This window comes from Eubalaena glacialis, chromosome 13 (genome assembly GCF_028564815.1).
Source record: "Eubalaena glacialis isolate mEubGla1 chromosome 13, mEubGla1.1.hap2.+ XY, whole genome shotgun sequence".
NCBI classification, from domain to species: Eukaryota; Metazoa; Chordata; class Mammalia; order Artiodactyla; family Balaenidae; genus Eubalaena; species Eubalaena glacialis.
This window is the reverse complement of record NC_083728.1, coordinates 78,434,255-78,447,170: the sequence shown is the minus strand read 5'-3', so window position 1 is coordinate 78,447,170 and position 12,916 is coordinate 78,434,255. Positions and strand designations below refer to the sequence as shown.

At 51.6% G+C, this 12,916-nt stretch overlaps 1 protein-coding gene and 1 long non-coding RNA gene across 3 annotated transcripts; one reads left to right on the top strand and one right to left on the bottom strand.

Annotated features, from left to right (window-relative positions):
- Positions 1-5,576: 5,576 nt before the first annotated feature.
- Positions 5,577-9,391, bottom strand: CDIPT (CDP-diacylglycerol--inositol 3-phosphatidyltransferase). The gene is made up of 6 exons (XM_061208748.1): positions 8,952-9,391; positions 8,718-8,852; positions 7,822-7,975; positions 7,320-7,401; positions 6,658-6,739; positions 5,577-6,538 (listed from the first exon to the last, which is right to left on the bottom strand). The coding sequence occupies exons 1-6, from the start codon at positions 8,992-8,994 to the stop codon at positions 6,393-6,395; spliced, it is 642 nt and encodes a 213-aa protein (XP_061064731.1). The 5' UTR covers positions 8,995-9,391; the 3' UTR covers positions 5,577-6,392.
- Positions 9,392-9,696: 305 nt separating this feature from the next.
- On the top strand, positions 9,697-12,686 carry LOC133103353 (uncharacterized). 2 transcript variants are annotated; one of them, XR_009703266.1, is made up of 3 exons: positions 9,697-9,726; positions 10,436-10,529; positions 12,025-12,686. It is a non-coding gene; the product is annotated as an uncharacterized LOC133103353 (long non-coding RNA). The 2 variants fall into 2 exon arrangements; XR_009703267.1 differs by lacking the exon at positions 9,697-9,726 and adding an exon at positions 9,833-9,990.
- Positions 12,687-12,916: the final 230 nt, after the last annotated feature.

Here is a 12,916-nt window from a genome sequence, read left to right as displayed (position 1 = left end):
TAGGAGAGGTAACTGATTTAAAGCTCTTCATCTGGTACCTGGCATGTGCTAAGTGCTGTGTTAGCACTGTTTATAGCCAAGGGCCTCGGGGGATAAGTGACAGCAGGTAAGGTTGCCCATGGAGGATAAGTTCCTTCCTGTCTCGGCCACGGCTCCCGTGGCCATCCTTTGACCTTGTTATTACTAATAACCACAGCACCGCTGAAATCAACTCCTGCCGCCTCATCCTCGCCTTCCAACAACGATTCCTCCGACTCCAGGCTTCAGTGACCTTGTTCTCAACCACTTTCTCAACGTTGAACCCCACACCCCTTTCGTTTCAATCTTGCCCAGCTTAGATTTTGTTGTCTGTTGTGTAATTCACTCATTCTCAGTCAAAACCTCCCTCAGAAAAGGGAACCCTCCTACACTGTTGGTGGGAATGTAAGTTGGTGCAGCCACTATGGAAAACAATTTGGAGGTTCCTCAGAAACTAAAGACAGAATTAACCTATGATCTAGCAATCCCACTCCTGGGCATATATCCAGACAAAACTATAATTCAAAAAGCTACATGCACCCCTATGTCCCTAGCAGCACTATGCACAATAGCCAAGACATGGAAGCAACCTGAATGTCCATCGACAGATGATTGGATAAAAAGGTGTGGTACATATATACAATGGAATACTACTCAGCTATAAAAAAGAATGAAATAATGCCATTTACAGCAACATGGATGCAACTAGAGATTATAAGTGAAGTCAGTAAGAGAGAAATACCATACAATATCACTTATATGTGGAATCTAAAATATGACACAAATGAACCTATGAAACAAACAGACTCATGGACACAGAACAGACTTGTGGTTTTCAAGGGGGAGGGGGTTGGGGAAGGGATGGTGTGTGAGGTTGGGGGTAGCAGATGTAAGCTATTATATACAGAATGGATAAACAAGGTCCTATTGTATAGCACAGAGAACTATATTCAATATCCTATGATAAACCATAATGAAGAATTTAAAAAAAAAGAATGCATATATATGTATAACTGAATCACTTTGCTGTACAGCAGAAATTAACATCATACTGATTCAGAGCTGCCTGTGAAGCACAAGCCACAGGGGAGGACTCTCAGCTGCAGGGAACAGCAGCGCAGCTCTGGGGGCCACGGAAGAAGTGCAGAAACCAGACTTCACGGACTACACAATTTTGCCTAGATCTGCCCCTACATGGAGCAGCCAGGAATAATTTCAAGACCACATAAGGGCTGAGTTTTGAGTGGTGGCAGATCCCCGCTGACATCCCACTGAGGATGTTTGATTGTCCCCCTGTATTCCAAACCAGATTGTTTCTGGATGGCAATCTCCTTTCTCTCACCCTGGGGTGGCCAGAGGGGAAGCTTGATTAGAGGTAGGTGGGCAATAGGGTAAAGGTTTAAAAAATTATGTTCCATGACTGATTGCCTAAGGTTATGTATGAGGAGTGATCATAAGTAATGAGAGCTAAAAAAATAAAAATAAAAATGAATCAACTATACTTCAATTTAAAAAAACCCTCCCTCACTCCTCGCCTCTCCCCCACCCCACGATGCTCAGTGGAAAAAGCCCCATCCCGACTTGAACCAGCTACCGCCCCCTCCACTGGCCCTGACCAGCTGCATGTTCCTGGAGGAAGAACACCCCACCTACTGACTGATCTCATTTGAAACTCACAGCAACAAATCTCGGGAGACCTAACGGCCTCTGACTCTGCTTGTCTAGCTTGCGTGAGATCCCCTTCAGAACAGCTGTTCACACCCCCTCTCCTCTCCACCTCCCACACCCCTGCCCACTTTCTCTCACCTCTTTGAGAAAATAGAAGCACATGGGGCAGGAAGGCCCTTTCCAGCATCACATGGAACAAATGACCCCATCTGGACTCTGTCCTCCTTCCTCTTCCCACTGAGGACGTGTCCCACTGACCCCAGCTCGCCCCCTTTTCCTCAGGTCCTCAGAGTCCACTCCTCCGTCCCCACCTCCTTTCTCTCCTGCACCGTCTGTTTCTCCCTATCCTGGATCGGGGTCACCGGTATATAAACATGCTCTGCTCCCTCCCATGGAGAACCAACTCTCTCAGCCTTACATTCCCTCCAGCTGCCATATGTCCTCCTTCACGGCCAAAGTCCTCAGTTTCCATTCCTCACCTCTCATTATCTCCTCAAACCACTCCAATTAGCTTCTGTCTCCACCCCTTGCTTCATGGAAATGGCTCTGTTCGGCATCACCAGTGATGTCCTTGTTGCTAAACACAGCAGTTAGGTCCTCTCGTTCAGCCTCTCCCATCATTCAGCACAGTTGGCCACCCCTCTTCCACCACAGGCTCCCATGACCTGGCCTGCTGCACTTTTCTTTCCAGCTCCCTGGCTGTGTCTCAGTTCCTTTGGCCAGCTCTACTTTCTCTGCTCAGCCGCTAAATATGAGTCACTCTGAGCCTTGTTTTTTTTTTGGCCATGCCGTGCGGCTTGTGAGATCTTAGTTCCTTGACCAGGGATTGAACTCAGGCCCTCAGCAGTGAAAGCGTGGAGTCCTAACCACTGCCAGGGAATTCCCAGAGCCTTGTTCTCTTACTCAGCTACATTCTTGGCCAGTCTCATGGCTTTAGATTCAAAAATCCGTTTCTCCATCCCTGATCTCACCCCTGAGCTCTAAGCTCATTTCCAATTGATGACTTGATGTCTCCACATAGATCTCCAATGGCCATTGGGCTTGGCCACATATATGACCTATTCAGGCCAATGAAATCTAAGAGGGAGTGACATCACCATCCTTTTTCCTTGTCCATGTTAACCAGCAATAGTCAAATATTGGCCTGAGTCCCAGAGAAAAATGTCCAAGCAGAGCCACAGTTGACCTGCAAATAGACATGCAGCAGGAGGGAGAAATGTTTGCTGTATTAAGGAACTGAGATTTGGTGCGGGGGTGGTGGGGGGGGGTGTTACCACAGCATAATCTAGCCTATCCTGACTACATGTACCTCATAAAGTTGTGAAATCCAATAAGGTAATAGAAGCTTTTTGCATGAAGACAGGTTTTCACTGTCTCCCCAGCACTTATTGTATAGTGGGGGATACAAGATATACCTCTGTGGTTGGAAAACAGGACTTGCTGGAAATATAGTGGAGTTCCAGGTCACACCGGAGCCCAATTCTCAGTCAGTCCCTTGGTACCAAATTTATCCTTGAAGTTCCCTTAAATTGCCCATTAAATACAGAATGGTGTGATCTGTGATGAAGATCAACACAGCCTGTTTTCCTTCAGCACTGGAGCAAATGGCTTTTCTTTGGTTGAATACCAAATAAATTAATTGATTTCTTGAAGTACGCCTTGTATAAGAAAAATCTGTCTTTAAACAGCAAAACCACACTCTATATGGTAAGACCCTGCCTACCAAATCTATCTGCTCTTCCTCTAGTCCCACAACTAATCTCTTTCCCAACCTCCCCTGCGTGTAGATGTGGCCACATGACTGAGTTGCAGCCAGTGGAATGGGAGTGGCAGTAGCACGTGCCAATTCCCTGCCTTCCCATAAACCAGCCTTGTGCAGTCCTCCAGGTGCATCTCTGCCTACATGAGATGAAGGCAAGCAGGGTGTTCTTGGAAGCTGTGTGTTGAAAATCACAGAACTGTAAGTCGGGAGGAGTCTGAGTCCCTGAATCTCTGCTTCAGGAGCTCCCAGTCAGGAGCTCCTGATTAGGCCTTAACATGAGTTAAAAATAACCTATCTTGGGACTTCTCTGGTGGCGCAGTGGTTAAGAATCCGCCTGGCAATGCAGGGGACACGAGTTTGAGCCCTGGTCCCGGAAGATCCCACATGCCGCGGAGCAACTAAGCCCGTGCGCCACAACTACTGAGTCTGCGCTCTAGAGCCCACAAGCCACAACTACTGAGCCCGCATGCCACAACTACTGAAGCCTGCGCACCTAGAGCCCGTGCTCCGCAACAAGAGAAGCCACCGCAATGAGAAGCCCACACACCACAACGAAGAGTAGCCCCCGCTCCCCGCAACTAGAGAAAAGCCCGCGCGCAGTAAAATAAATTAAAAAAAAAAAAAACACGTATATTCCTTGAGGAGGAACCACGACCCAGCCCCAAGGCTGCACAATTGTCTCTTGACATCTCCTCCCTTGTTTCCGCATTCCCTCCCTTCTCTGATTAGCAACTGTTTGAACCTGCCCTTTGGAACTCAGGGGTCACGGAGGCTGAATGAAGCCTGTTTCCTACAAACGAGAAACAGGAGACACGAAAAGGATTTGTACCTGGGAGCTCCACAGGGTCCTGCTGGGTTTCATTAGTGGACCAGAAAATATACAAAATGAATTTTAAAATACAGAATACGTGTAGACGTGAAGACTTTATTTAGACACAGAAGCAGTGAGTAGCAGTGGTTGCCTCTGGGGAGAACTGGGAGCTTAAAATGGCAGAAGACTTCGTCATCCTTTCGTAATGTGTGCAATTTACTATTTTTACATGTGAATAATTTACCTATTATTTTGAAAGATTCCTTCAGCGCCTCCATGTGGCCCTCAGGGTGAAGTCCAAAAGCCCTCCTGGGTTCCTCAGACTGCCGCTGGCTTCCACCCCACCTCTCATCAGCTCTCCAGCCACCAACCCCCAGTGCTCGGTGTTCCAGCACATCAATCGGCTTCCATTTGGCAACTGCTCAGGGCGCTCTCTGGCCTCCCGGCTCCCTCAGCTGAGAATCAATCCTCTCCTCTGCATTAACCCTTCCCGCCCCAATTACTACTACCAGTTTTCTACTTAAGACACCCAAAGCACTACAGCACATTCTAACCCTATCCCCCAACAAGCACCTCCCTTAACTGCATCATCTCCTTCCTGGCTATCCTGTGGCCTCCTTTCCACTGAATCCCCCGGGCCTAGAGCAGTTGAGGCTCAGTACACATCTTTTTTTTTTCTTTGGCAGTGGCACACGGCTTGTGGGATTTTAGTTCCCTGACCAGGGATCAAACCTGTGCCCCCTGCAGTGGAAGCGTGGAGCCCTAACCAATGGACTGCCAGGGAAGTCCCTCAATATACATCTGATAAATTTCAGCCCTCTCGGACATGAAGCCCTCTTGGCTAAACTATTACAAGGATAAAATAAGTAGTATCTGCAAAGAAACTCCAGCACAGGGTCTGGCATAAGGTAGGCTCAATGCAGTCTTAAAAAGAAAGCTGGTGCCAGACAGCTTTCTGCTCAGATAGCAGGGATAGCTGTCAGGGACAGATGCCCGGAACAATGTCTCCTATGATAAGTACCCAAAAAAATGTTTAAGAGGGAACAGTGATTCTCAGTGTAACTGGGAAGAAGAATCAATCAGCTGGAGTTTATTAAAACTTCAGACTTCTGGGCCCATCCCTAGAATTTCCAACTCTGAAGGTCTGGCACAGGGTCCAAGAAGCTGAATTTTCAAGAAATATCCCACAGGTGGTCTAAGGACCACACTCTGAGAAACCAACCGATCTATTCGTGAGTATTTAAGCCGCTACGATGTGCCAGGTCAAGGTTAATCTTCTTTGTAGGGATAGAGAAAGAAGAAGAGTCTGTGCCCTCGTTGAGTTTACATTTTAGTGAGGGTAGAAAATATCAGGTACACAAGTAAAGGTAGACAGCCAGTGACGGTGTTGTAAGGAAAATAAAGCAGGTGGGCAGAGGACATGGAATGCGCTTGGGTGGCAGGGAGGGGATGTCTCTGAGGTCACTGAGGAATGACAGGAAGGAGCCAGCCAGTAAACTACTGCGGGCAAAGTATCCAGATGGATCATCACCTTCCCCCAAGCTCCCCTCGACCCAGGCCCTGGTCCAAGACCATCTCAAAGGAAACCAAGTCCAGAACAGTGAGGCTCCCGCCTTTATAATCAAGGCTTTCGGAGCCAGGACAGAGATTGCAGTGGGGATCTCGACAGCACCTTCTCTCCGGGCCATGGTACCCACAGGCTTCCTCTATCTAGCCAGGGGCAGAGGTCTGAACCCCTGCCTTTTGGGAAACCTGGCCTCTACCCCACCTCCCTTACTCAAGTGCCCCTAAGGTCTCAGCCAAGCCAGATCCCAGGGCTGAGCCAGCAGGTGTGACTATGCCCGATCCTCAGACAGCTCTCCTGGGGCCCCGGGAGCACTGCCCGTGTGGGTGGGGCCTCCTGAGCATCCTTCCTGATTTGAAGTCCAGGTCCCTGGAGATCACAGGGGTGGGACTGGTCCCCAGAATTACGGAGAACATGACATCACCAAAGAGGCTGGTCCCCCTTCCCAGCAGGTTGGACGACACATTGGGAAGACGTGAGCCTGGGACCTCCTAGGAGGGACAGGGGTGCCGCGTGGCACAGTGAGACTCCCAGGGCAGGTGGGTAGCCAGGGGCTGGAGGTTCCAGGGTCACTTCTTCTTGGCACGATCTGCTGCGTCCAGGGCAGCCATGTTGCGGGCGGCTGTGATCAGGTGGATGACACTGATGAGGGACTTGAGCAAGGCGATGGGGGCTGTGATCCAGAGGCCCATTCGGAAAAGACCTACAGAGCCAACTGTGGGAAGGAAGCAAGGGCGATACAGAGAAAACAGGATGCGGGTGAGGGAGGGGCCTTCGTCTCCCCGGGCAGGCCCGACCCCCTCCCATCCTCCTGCCCAGCCCCTCATCTCCTACCTAAAGGTCCCTCGGAGAAATTGAACAGGTAGAGGAGGCAGTAGAAGAGCTCATTTCCAGCACACAGGGTAAACAGAGCGGGCTGCACAGACAGCAAAAAGGCTGCTTAAGCAAGAGGGTGGGGTAGTGCCCCCGATCCCCCAACTAAGGGCCGGGGGGCCAGGAACTGTATTGGGGAAAGAGGGGTGCAGGGCGGTACGGGTAGGATGTGGGTGGGCATAGGGGGAACAGGGCAGATCAGGGAACCTGCCCAAGGCCCTTCACCCTCCCCTTGCGCACGGAGCTGTGGGCAGCACTCACCACAAGGGTACGCACCAACAGGAAGATATTTTTACCCGGCTGCCCCCTTGAAGCCCTGGGCCTTACCTGGAGGTGTTACACCCTCGAGCCCACCCAGGGTAAAGACTACACTCCTTCTCACAGCCTAAGGCCTTTTGAGAGCTGGTTCTGCACACCTCTCTGGCTTCTTCCTCCCTCCCTCTCCCCTCAAGCCACTCAGTTCCTTCTCCCTGGGCGCACCTGGGCCTCAGGCCCACTTGCTTTCTCCAGCAATTCATGGGCTCAGCCCAGGAGCCCTTTCCACCAATCCTACCCTGGGCCCAGGGCTCAGCCCAGGACTTGCCCGTAAGCTAAGTGAATAGGGAGGGGCAGCAAATGCTCACTCTGGAGGTGTAGTAGATGCGAAGCACTCGATTTCCAGACAGGTCAATCATCTTGTGACTTTCACTGCCTCGGACCACAGAACTTGGGGAGAAAGTAGGCGGAATCCATGAGCTTTCATTACTACGAATGCCCACCTAATCCACATTTCAACCCACACAAAGTAGGTACTGGGATTGCCTCTGTTGAACAGAGGAGGGACTGGGGCACAGCTGAGGACCACTGTCTTGCCCGAAGTCGCACTACCTAGCTGGGATCAAAAGCCCCATGCCCCTTCCCAAGGGAGGTTAACTCTTTGGAATCCTCAGAAGAGTATTAGGGATTACTTAATCCAACTGTAAAACAGGACTGACGCTAATTCAGAGAAGATTTGCCCAGGGTCCTTAAACAAAGCAGAGCTAAAAAGGAGACCTCCCAAGAAGCCTGAAGACACCTCCCATATGGTCTCACCCCTCCCCACTGTAGTGTCTTCTTCAACCGGTCAACACCCCCAGAATCACAGACCTGTGGAGGTGCAGCCAGTGGCTGGCAACATCCAAGCTCATGCTGAGCTGGAAAAGAAGGGTGGCGCGAGGGTACAGCAGGGCCAGGTTGACCAGCAGACACATTGTGGAGCACCGGTCTGTCAGCATGTCCAGCATGGCCCCAAATCGGGTTCCTGAAAAATGGCAACTATTAGGTGGAAAGGGGCTGTAAGGGGGCAATGGATCTGTGACAGAGGCCATATTTAGTGTATCACTCTGATGCAGAGTCTAAGAGAGAAAAGGCCCACAATCCACTGCCTGGGGAGGAAAGCAGACTGCTATCGTTGGAGTATGAAGGTCAAAGGGCAAGGGTCACCGTGCCATAAGACAAGGAAGCATGGCAGTGTAGAGAAAACAGTATAGAAGGGAGTGAGAAAGCTAGCTCTACAACTCATCAATCCCAGAACCAAGGATCCAGGTCTCAAGACAAGGAGACTTGAAGTCTTAGGGAAGTCTTAGAGGTGGGTCTGAAGAACAGATTAAAAAAATTAATCATCTCTCCAGAAACCATCTCCCTTCCCTCTCCATCCTCCCTCTAAACATGCTTTCTGGAATCCTTATGGCTTATGCCTGGCATATAGTAGATGCCCCCAAAACACCTGTTGAATGGATTTTTATTCAGAGAGGCCTCCAGCACTTGCACTGCCATGCCCGGTCTTGGTATCCCACACCCCTCGATATCAATGAGTTCTCCACAGCGAGCTTAAATCCATTCTGCTACAAAATCAGGCCATTCTATTCTGCTTTCTACAGAGATGGGAATGACAGAGCCCTCTGATTTCCGAGTACCCGCCCACCCCGAGGTCCTGAGGAAGCAGGAAAAGGGGGCAGAGGGTTGTTGGGTCTCAAGGCTGGCTGAGAAAAGGTGTCTGTCACCTTGATTAAGGGCTCGAGCAGCGTGTCCATCGAAAGCGTCCAGAAGTCCGCTGAGCAGGTAGAAGGAGGAGGCCGTGAGAGGGCAGCAGGGCATGAAGTACAAAGAAATGATGGCGAAGACAATCCGGGCATAACCTTGGGATTGAGACGGCGTGGGGAGACAGGGCAGGATCAGGGAGCCTGCCCAAGGCCCCTAGCCCTCCCGTTCGGCCCGGAGCCGCGGGTAGCACTCACCGATGAGGTTAGGCACAAACAGGAAGATATTTTCGCCTGGCATCGCGGAGGTCCCCTGGCCGCCCTGGGCCTTATCTGGAGGTGCCAGCTCGCTCCCAGCCCCGGCGCAAGGCTCACCCTCCAGCCCGGCTCATCGGCCGCGCCCACTGCGCGCAGGTCCCCGCTCCCCAAGCCGGGTCCCAGATGTTAAAGCTCTTTGCCTGCCGTAGCATGGGCCGACCCAGCTGTGCGCGGGGCACAGGGGGCGCGCACACCCAGCCCTTCCTCTGGGCAGACGCTGGCCTCCGCCTGCCCCGCCGGCGCTCCTGCCTCCAGCTGCGGCCCCTGCTGCTCCAGCTGTGCTTAGCTTCCGGAACCTACTCTTCAGCGTTCGCCCTTGCAAAATTGGAGAAAGGAAGAAGAGGCTTAAGAAATGGCTGCGTCCCCTTTAAGACCTGCCCGCTTCCTTTTCCTTTTCTTCCCTCCGCCCCTTTCCATCGGTTCGTACCAAAGTACAGAGGGAGGAGAGGGGGCAAAGAACCATCAACGCTGAGCAAAGGAAGAAACTTAAAAGGAGAGGTCAAAGGAGAAGGAGGCCTAGGTAAATGTCTCTACTTTCCTTTCTGCGGAGGCTATGACTCCTGAAGACTAAGGGAAAAAGATCCCGCCCTCCCGATTCTTTGCACCCCCGAGAGGCCAGGTTATTTGGCACAGCCCACACTTTTTCTTCCCCGCCCCCTCTCTCTGCCCCCATTTGCTCTCGCAGGCTCCAGGCAAAGAGATGACAGCCAGAGAGGTTGGAGGGCGGCCTCGGGCGGGGTTGCTTCTCGCGTGCCCCTAGTGGTGGGAGGGTTAGGTGCCAGTCTCCACCCTACGAGATCTTCCCAAGTTTCTCAAGGCCACTGGCGCGGGGGTCACTGCCCCCAAGGAGGGACCTAGAGGGGGTGGAGGAGAGGCCGGAGGAGCAAATGCGACAAGCTGGGAAAATGCCCTCCCCGCTTTGGTTCTAGAATCCCTACTCTCCTGGCAACGGGGCTGCTGAACCTCCGCAGACGCCAAGGTTTTTATAGCAACGGGTAGCGGCGCTGCTCCAGGTTCCCCTCTTTCCAGCCTTCCTCCCCAGCTCCCAAATCCCCCGGCCCATAAAAGGGCTCCTTAGACCTCCCCGTCTCCCCTCCTGCCGAGTAGCCCAAGATTTCGACCCATCTGCCAGGTCGGGGGCGGCAAGTGGGCTGCCTTGTCTTGGGAAGCGTCTTGGGTGGGAAGAAGGGAAGAGAGGCCCCCTGCTGGGCGAAGTGAGGGGGGCGGGAGGCGGGTGTTATGGGAGTCCCACCTCCTCCCTCCCCCAGGGAGATTTAAGGCAACGATTTCTTTTATTTTTTTTTTTCCTTTTTTTCAGAGAGAGAACTGACACAGTTCTCCAAGGCCGCGGGGAATGGTGGTGTGTTGGGTTTGGGAGAAGTGGGCTGGTTTCGCAGCATAACCTGGGCTTCCACTGTCCCCAGGGGGATGGCATCCACTGCTACCAGGAATGTGGAGAAAAAGGGCAGCGGGCAATCCCAAGCTACAACCTCTGCAGGCTCCTTGGGTGGAGGTCCGGTGAGCATTGGAGAGGAGTTCTTGGGGTGGGGGTGAAGTGAAGTGGAGAGCTCCTAGGCTTAGGGCACTGAGACCGCCAGCCTGGAAACTCTAGCCTCAACCCTGAGCCCAGAGCCCCCAGCACTAGGCCCCTGAGGTCCCCAAAGGCTGCCCTCCACTTCCAGGACCTTCCAGGCCAAATTGCAAGGCCCAGCCGTCCGATACCAGACTCCTTAGACCCAGAACCCCCAGCCTGGGAGCCTCCAGACCCAGGACTCCCATGTAGGAACTCCCAGGCTGAGCCCCTCTGACTTTCCCTTTTCCAGAAGGTTTCCCATTCTGAGGAATTCCTGACACAGATCAGCACAGAACTCACTGACGAGGCCTTGTTTGTCGCTGCCTACCACATGAATCCTGTGCCCATCAAGGAAAAACAGACACAAGACCAAGGGACTCAGATATCCAAACACGGTGAACCCCATGCCAGGACCCTTGTGTCCAGAGACCCTCCGATACCCCTAGTTTCAGGCCCTGCTGCCAGTCATGCCAGCCTTCTCATTCTTCCTGGGGCATGGCAGGCACGCTCCCGCCTTTGGACAGATTATGTGTGAGGGGCCCCTGGGAACTCCAGGTGGAAATGCTCTGTAGACAGTTGGAAATATGACTTCAGAACTCAGTGGCGAGGTCTGGGCTGGTGATAGAGATCTGATCTAGGAGGAAGTTGGCAGTTGAAGGGTGTGCAGTTGCCCTGGTGGGGGGTGGGGTGGGGGGATGGGGGGTTGTGCAGAGTGAGAAAGATGAGGGGCGCTGAGGATGGAGCCTTGGAGAACCTCTCCAAGTAAGGGGTTGGCAGAGGAGGAGAGAGAGGTTCATGAAGAAGGTAGAGAAGGAACTGACAGCAATGTTTATTTTATTTTTTTAAATGACTTTTTAAAATTAATTAATTAATTTATTTATTTATCTTTGGCTGTGTTGGGTCTTCGTTGCTGCGCGCGGGCTTTCTCTAGTTGCGGCGAGCAGGGGCTACTCTTCTTTGCGGTGTGCGGACTTCTCATTGCGGTGGCTTCTCTTGTTGCGGAGCACGGGCTCTAGGCGCACGGGCTTCAGTAGTTGTGGCACGTGGGCTCAGTAGTTGCGGCTCGCAGGCTCTAGAGCGCAGGTTCAGTAGTTGTGGCGCACGGGCTTAGTTGCTCCGCGGCATGTGGGATCTTCCCGGACCAGGCCTCGAACCCGTGTCCCCTGCATTGGCAGGCGGATTCTTAACCACTGCGCCACCAGGGAAGTCTCAGCAAATGTTTATTGAGTGTCTGTTATGAATAGGGAATGATGGGTAGATTTGTGGATGGATGGATGGATGGAAGAGAATGGTGGGTGGATGGATAGATGGATAGGTGGGGAATGGTGGATGGATAAATAGATGGATGGGGGATAGGGGTTGGATGGATAGGTGAAGGATGGAAAGATAAAAAGACATGAACCTTGAATCTAAAGTCGAAAGACTCTTATTCTTTTCTAGGGAGCTCTGCGTAGCAGCTTGACATCTGGAGGGTGATCCCAACTCTGGTGCTGCTCTTGGCCTCTCGTGCCCTCCCCCCGCTCTGTTCCTCTAGAACATGCATCAAAGCTCTTCTTTCACAACTCATTCAACAGTTCGGTTTTGGGGCGATTCCTGGTCATGAGCAACATCACCCCTGAAGCCTCCAAAGGGTTCTGGAACCATCACACACCTCCACCCTCAGCTAGCAAGGACGCCACCAGAAATCAAAAACTTTAATAAAGTGACAGAGATCCTTCCCTCCTCCCAGGCTGGGCAGTGCTCTCTGTGGGGTGATGTGGGAGGCGTGCCCCTCCTCCTTTTTGCCAGATATGTGGGCGTATTATTTTATTTATTTCCTATTCCTTTTTTTTTTTAAATCATCTTTACTGGAGTATAATTGTTTTACAATGTTCCTATTCCTTTTTTTTTTTTTTTTAAACATCTATTGGAGTATAATTGCTTTACAATGGTGTGTTAGTTTCTTGGGCATATTATTGGAATGGCTGTTTTTTCTTTTTGAGTGATTTTTCTTTTTTAATTTTTTTTTTTTTTTCGCAGCACCATGTGGCATGTGGGATCTTACTTCCCAGACCAAGGATCAAACCGGCACCCCCCTGCAGTGGAAACGCAGAGTCTTAACCACTGGACCACCAGGGAATTCCCCTGGAATGCTTTTTTTTTTTTTTAAATAAATTTATTTATTTATTTATTTATTTATGGCTGCGTTGGGTCTTCATTGCTGCGCGCTGGCTTTCTCTAGTTGTGGAGAGCGGGGGCTACTCTTCGTTGTGGTGTGCAGGCTTCGCATTGCGGTGGCTTCTCTTGTTGTGGAGCATGGGCTCTAGGCGCGTGGGCTTCAGTAGTTGTGGCT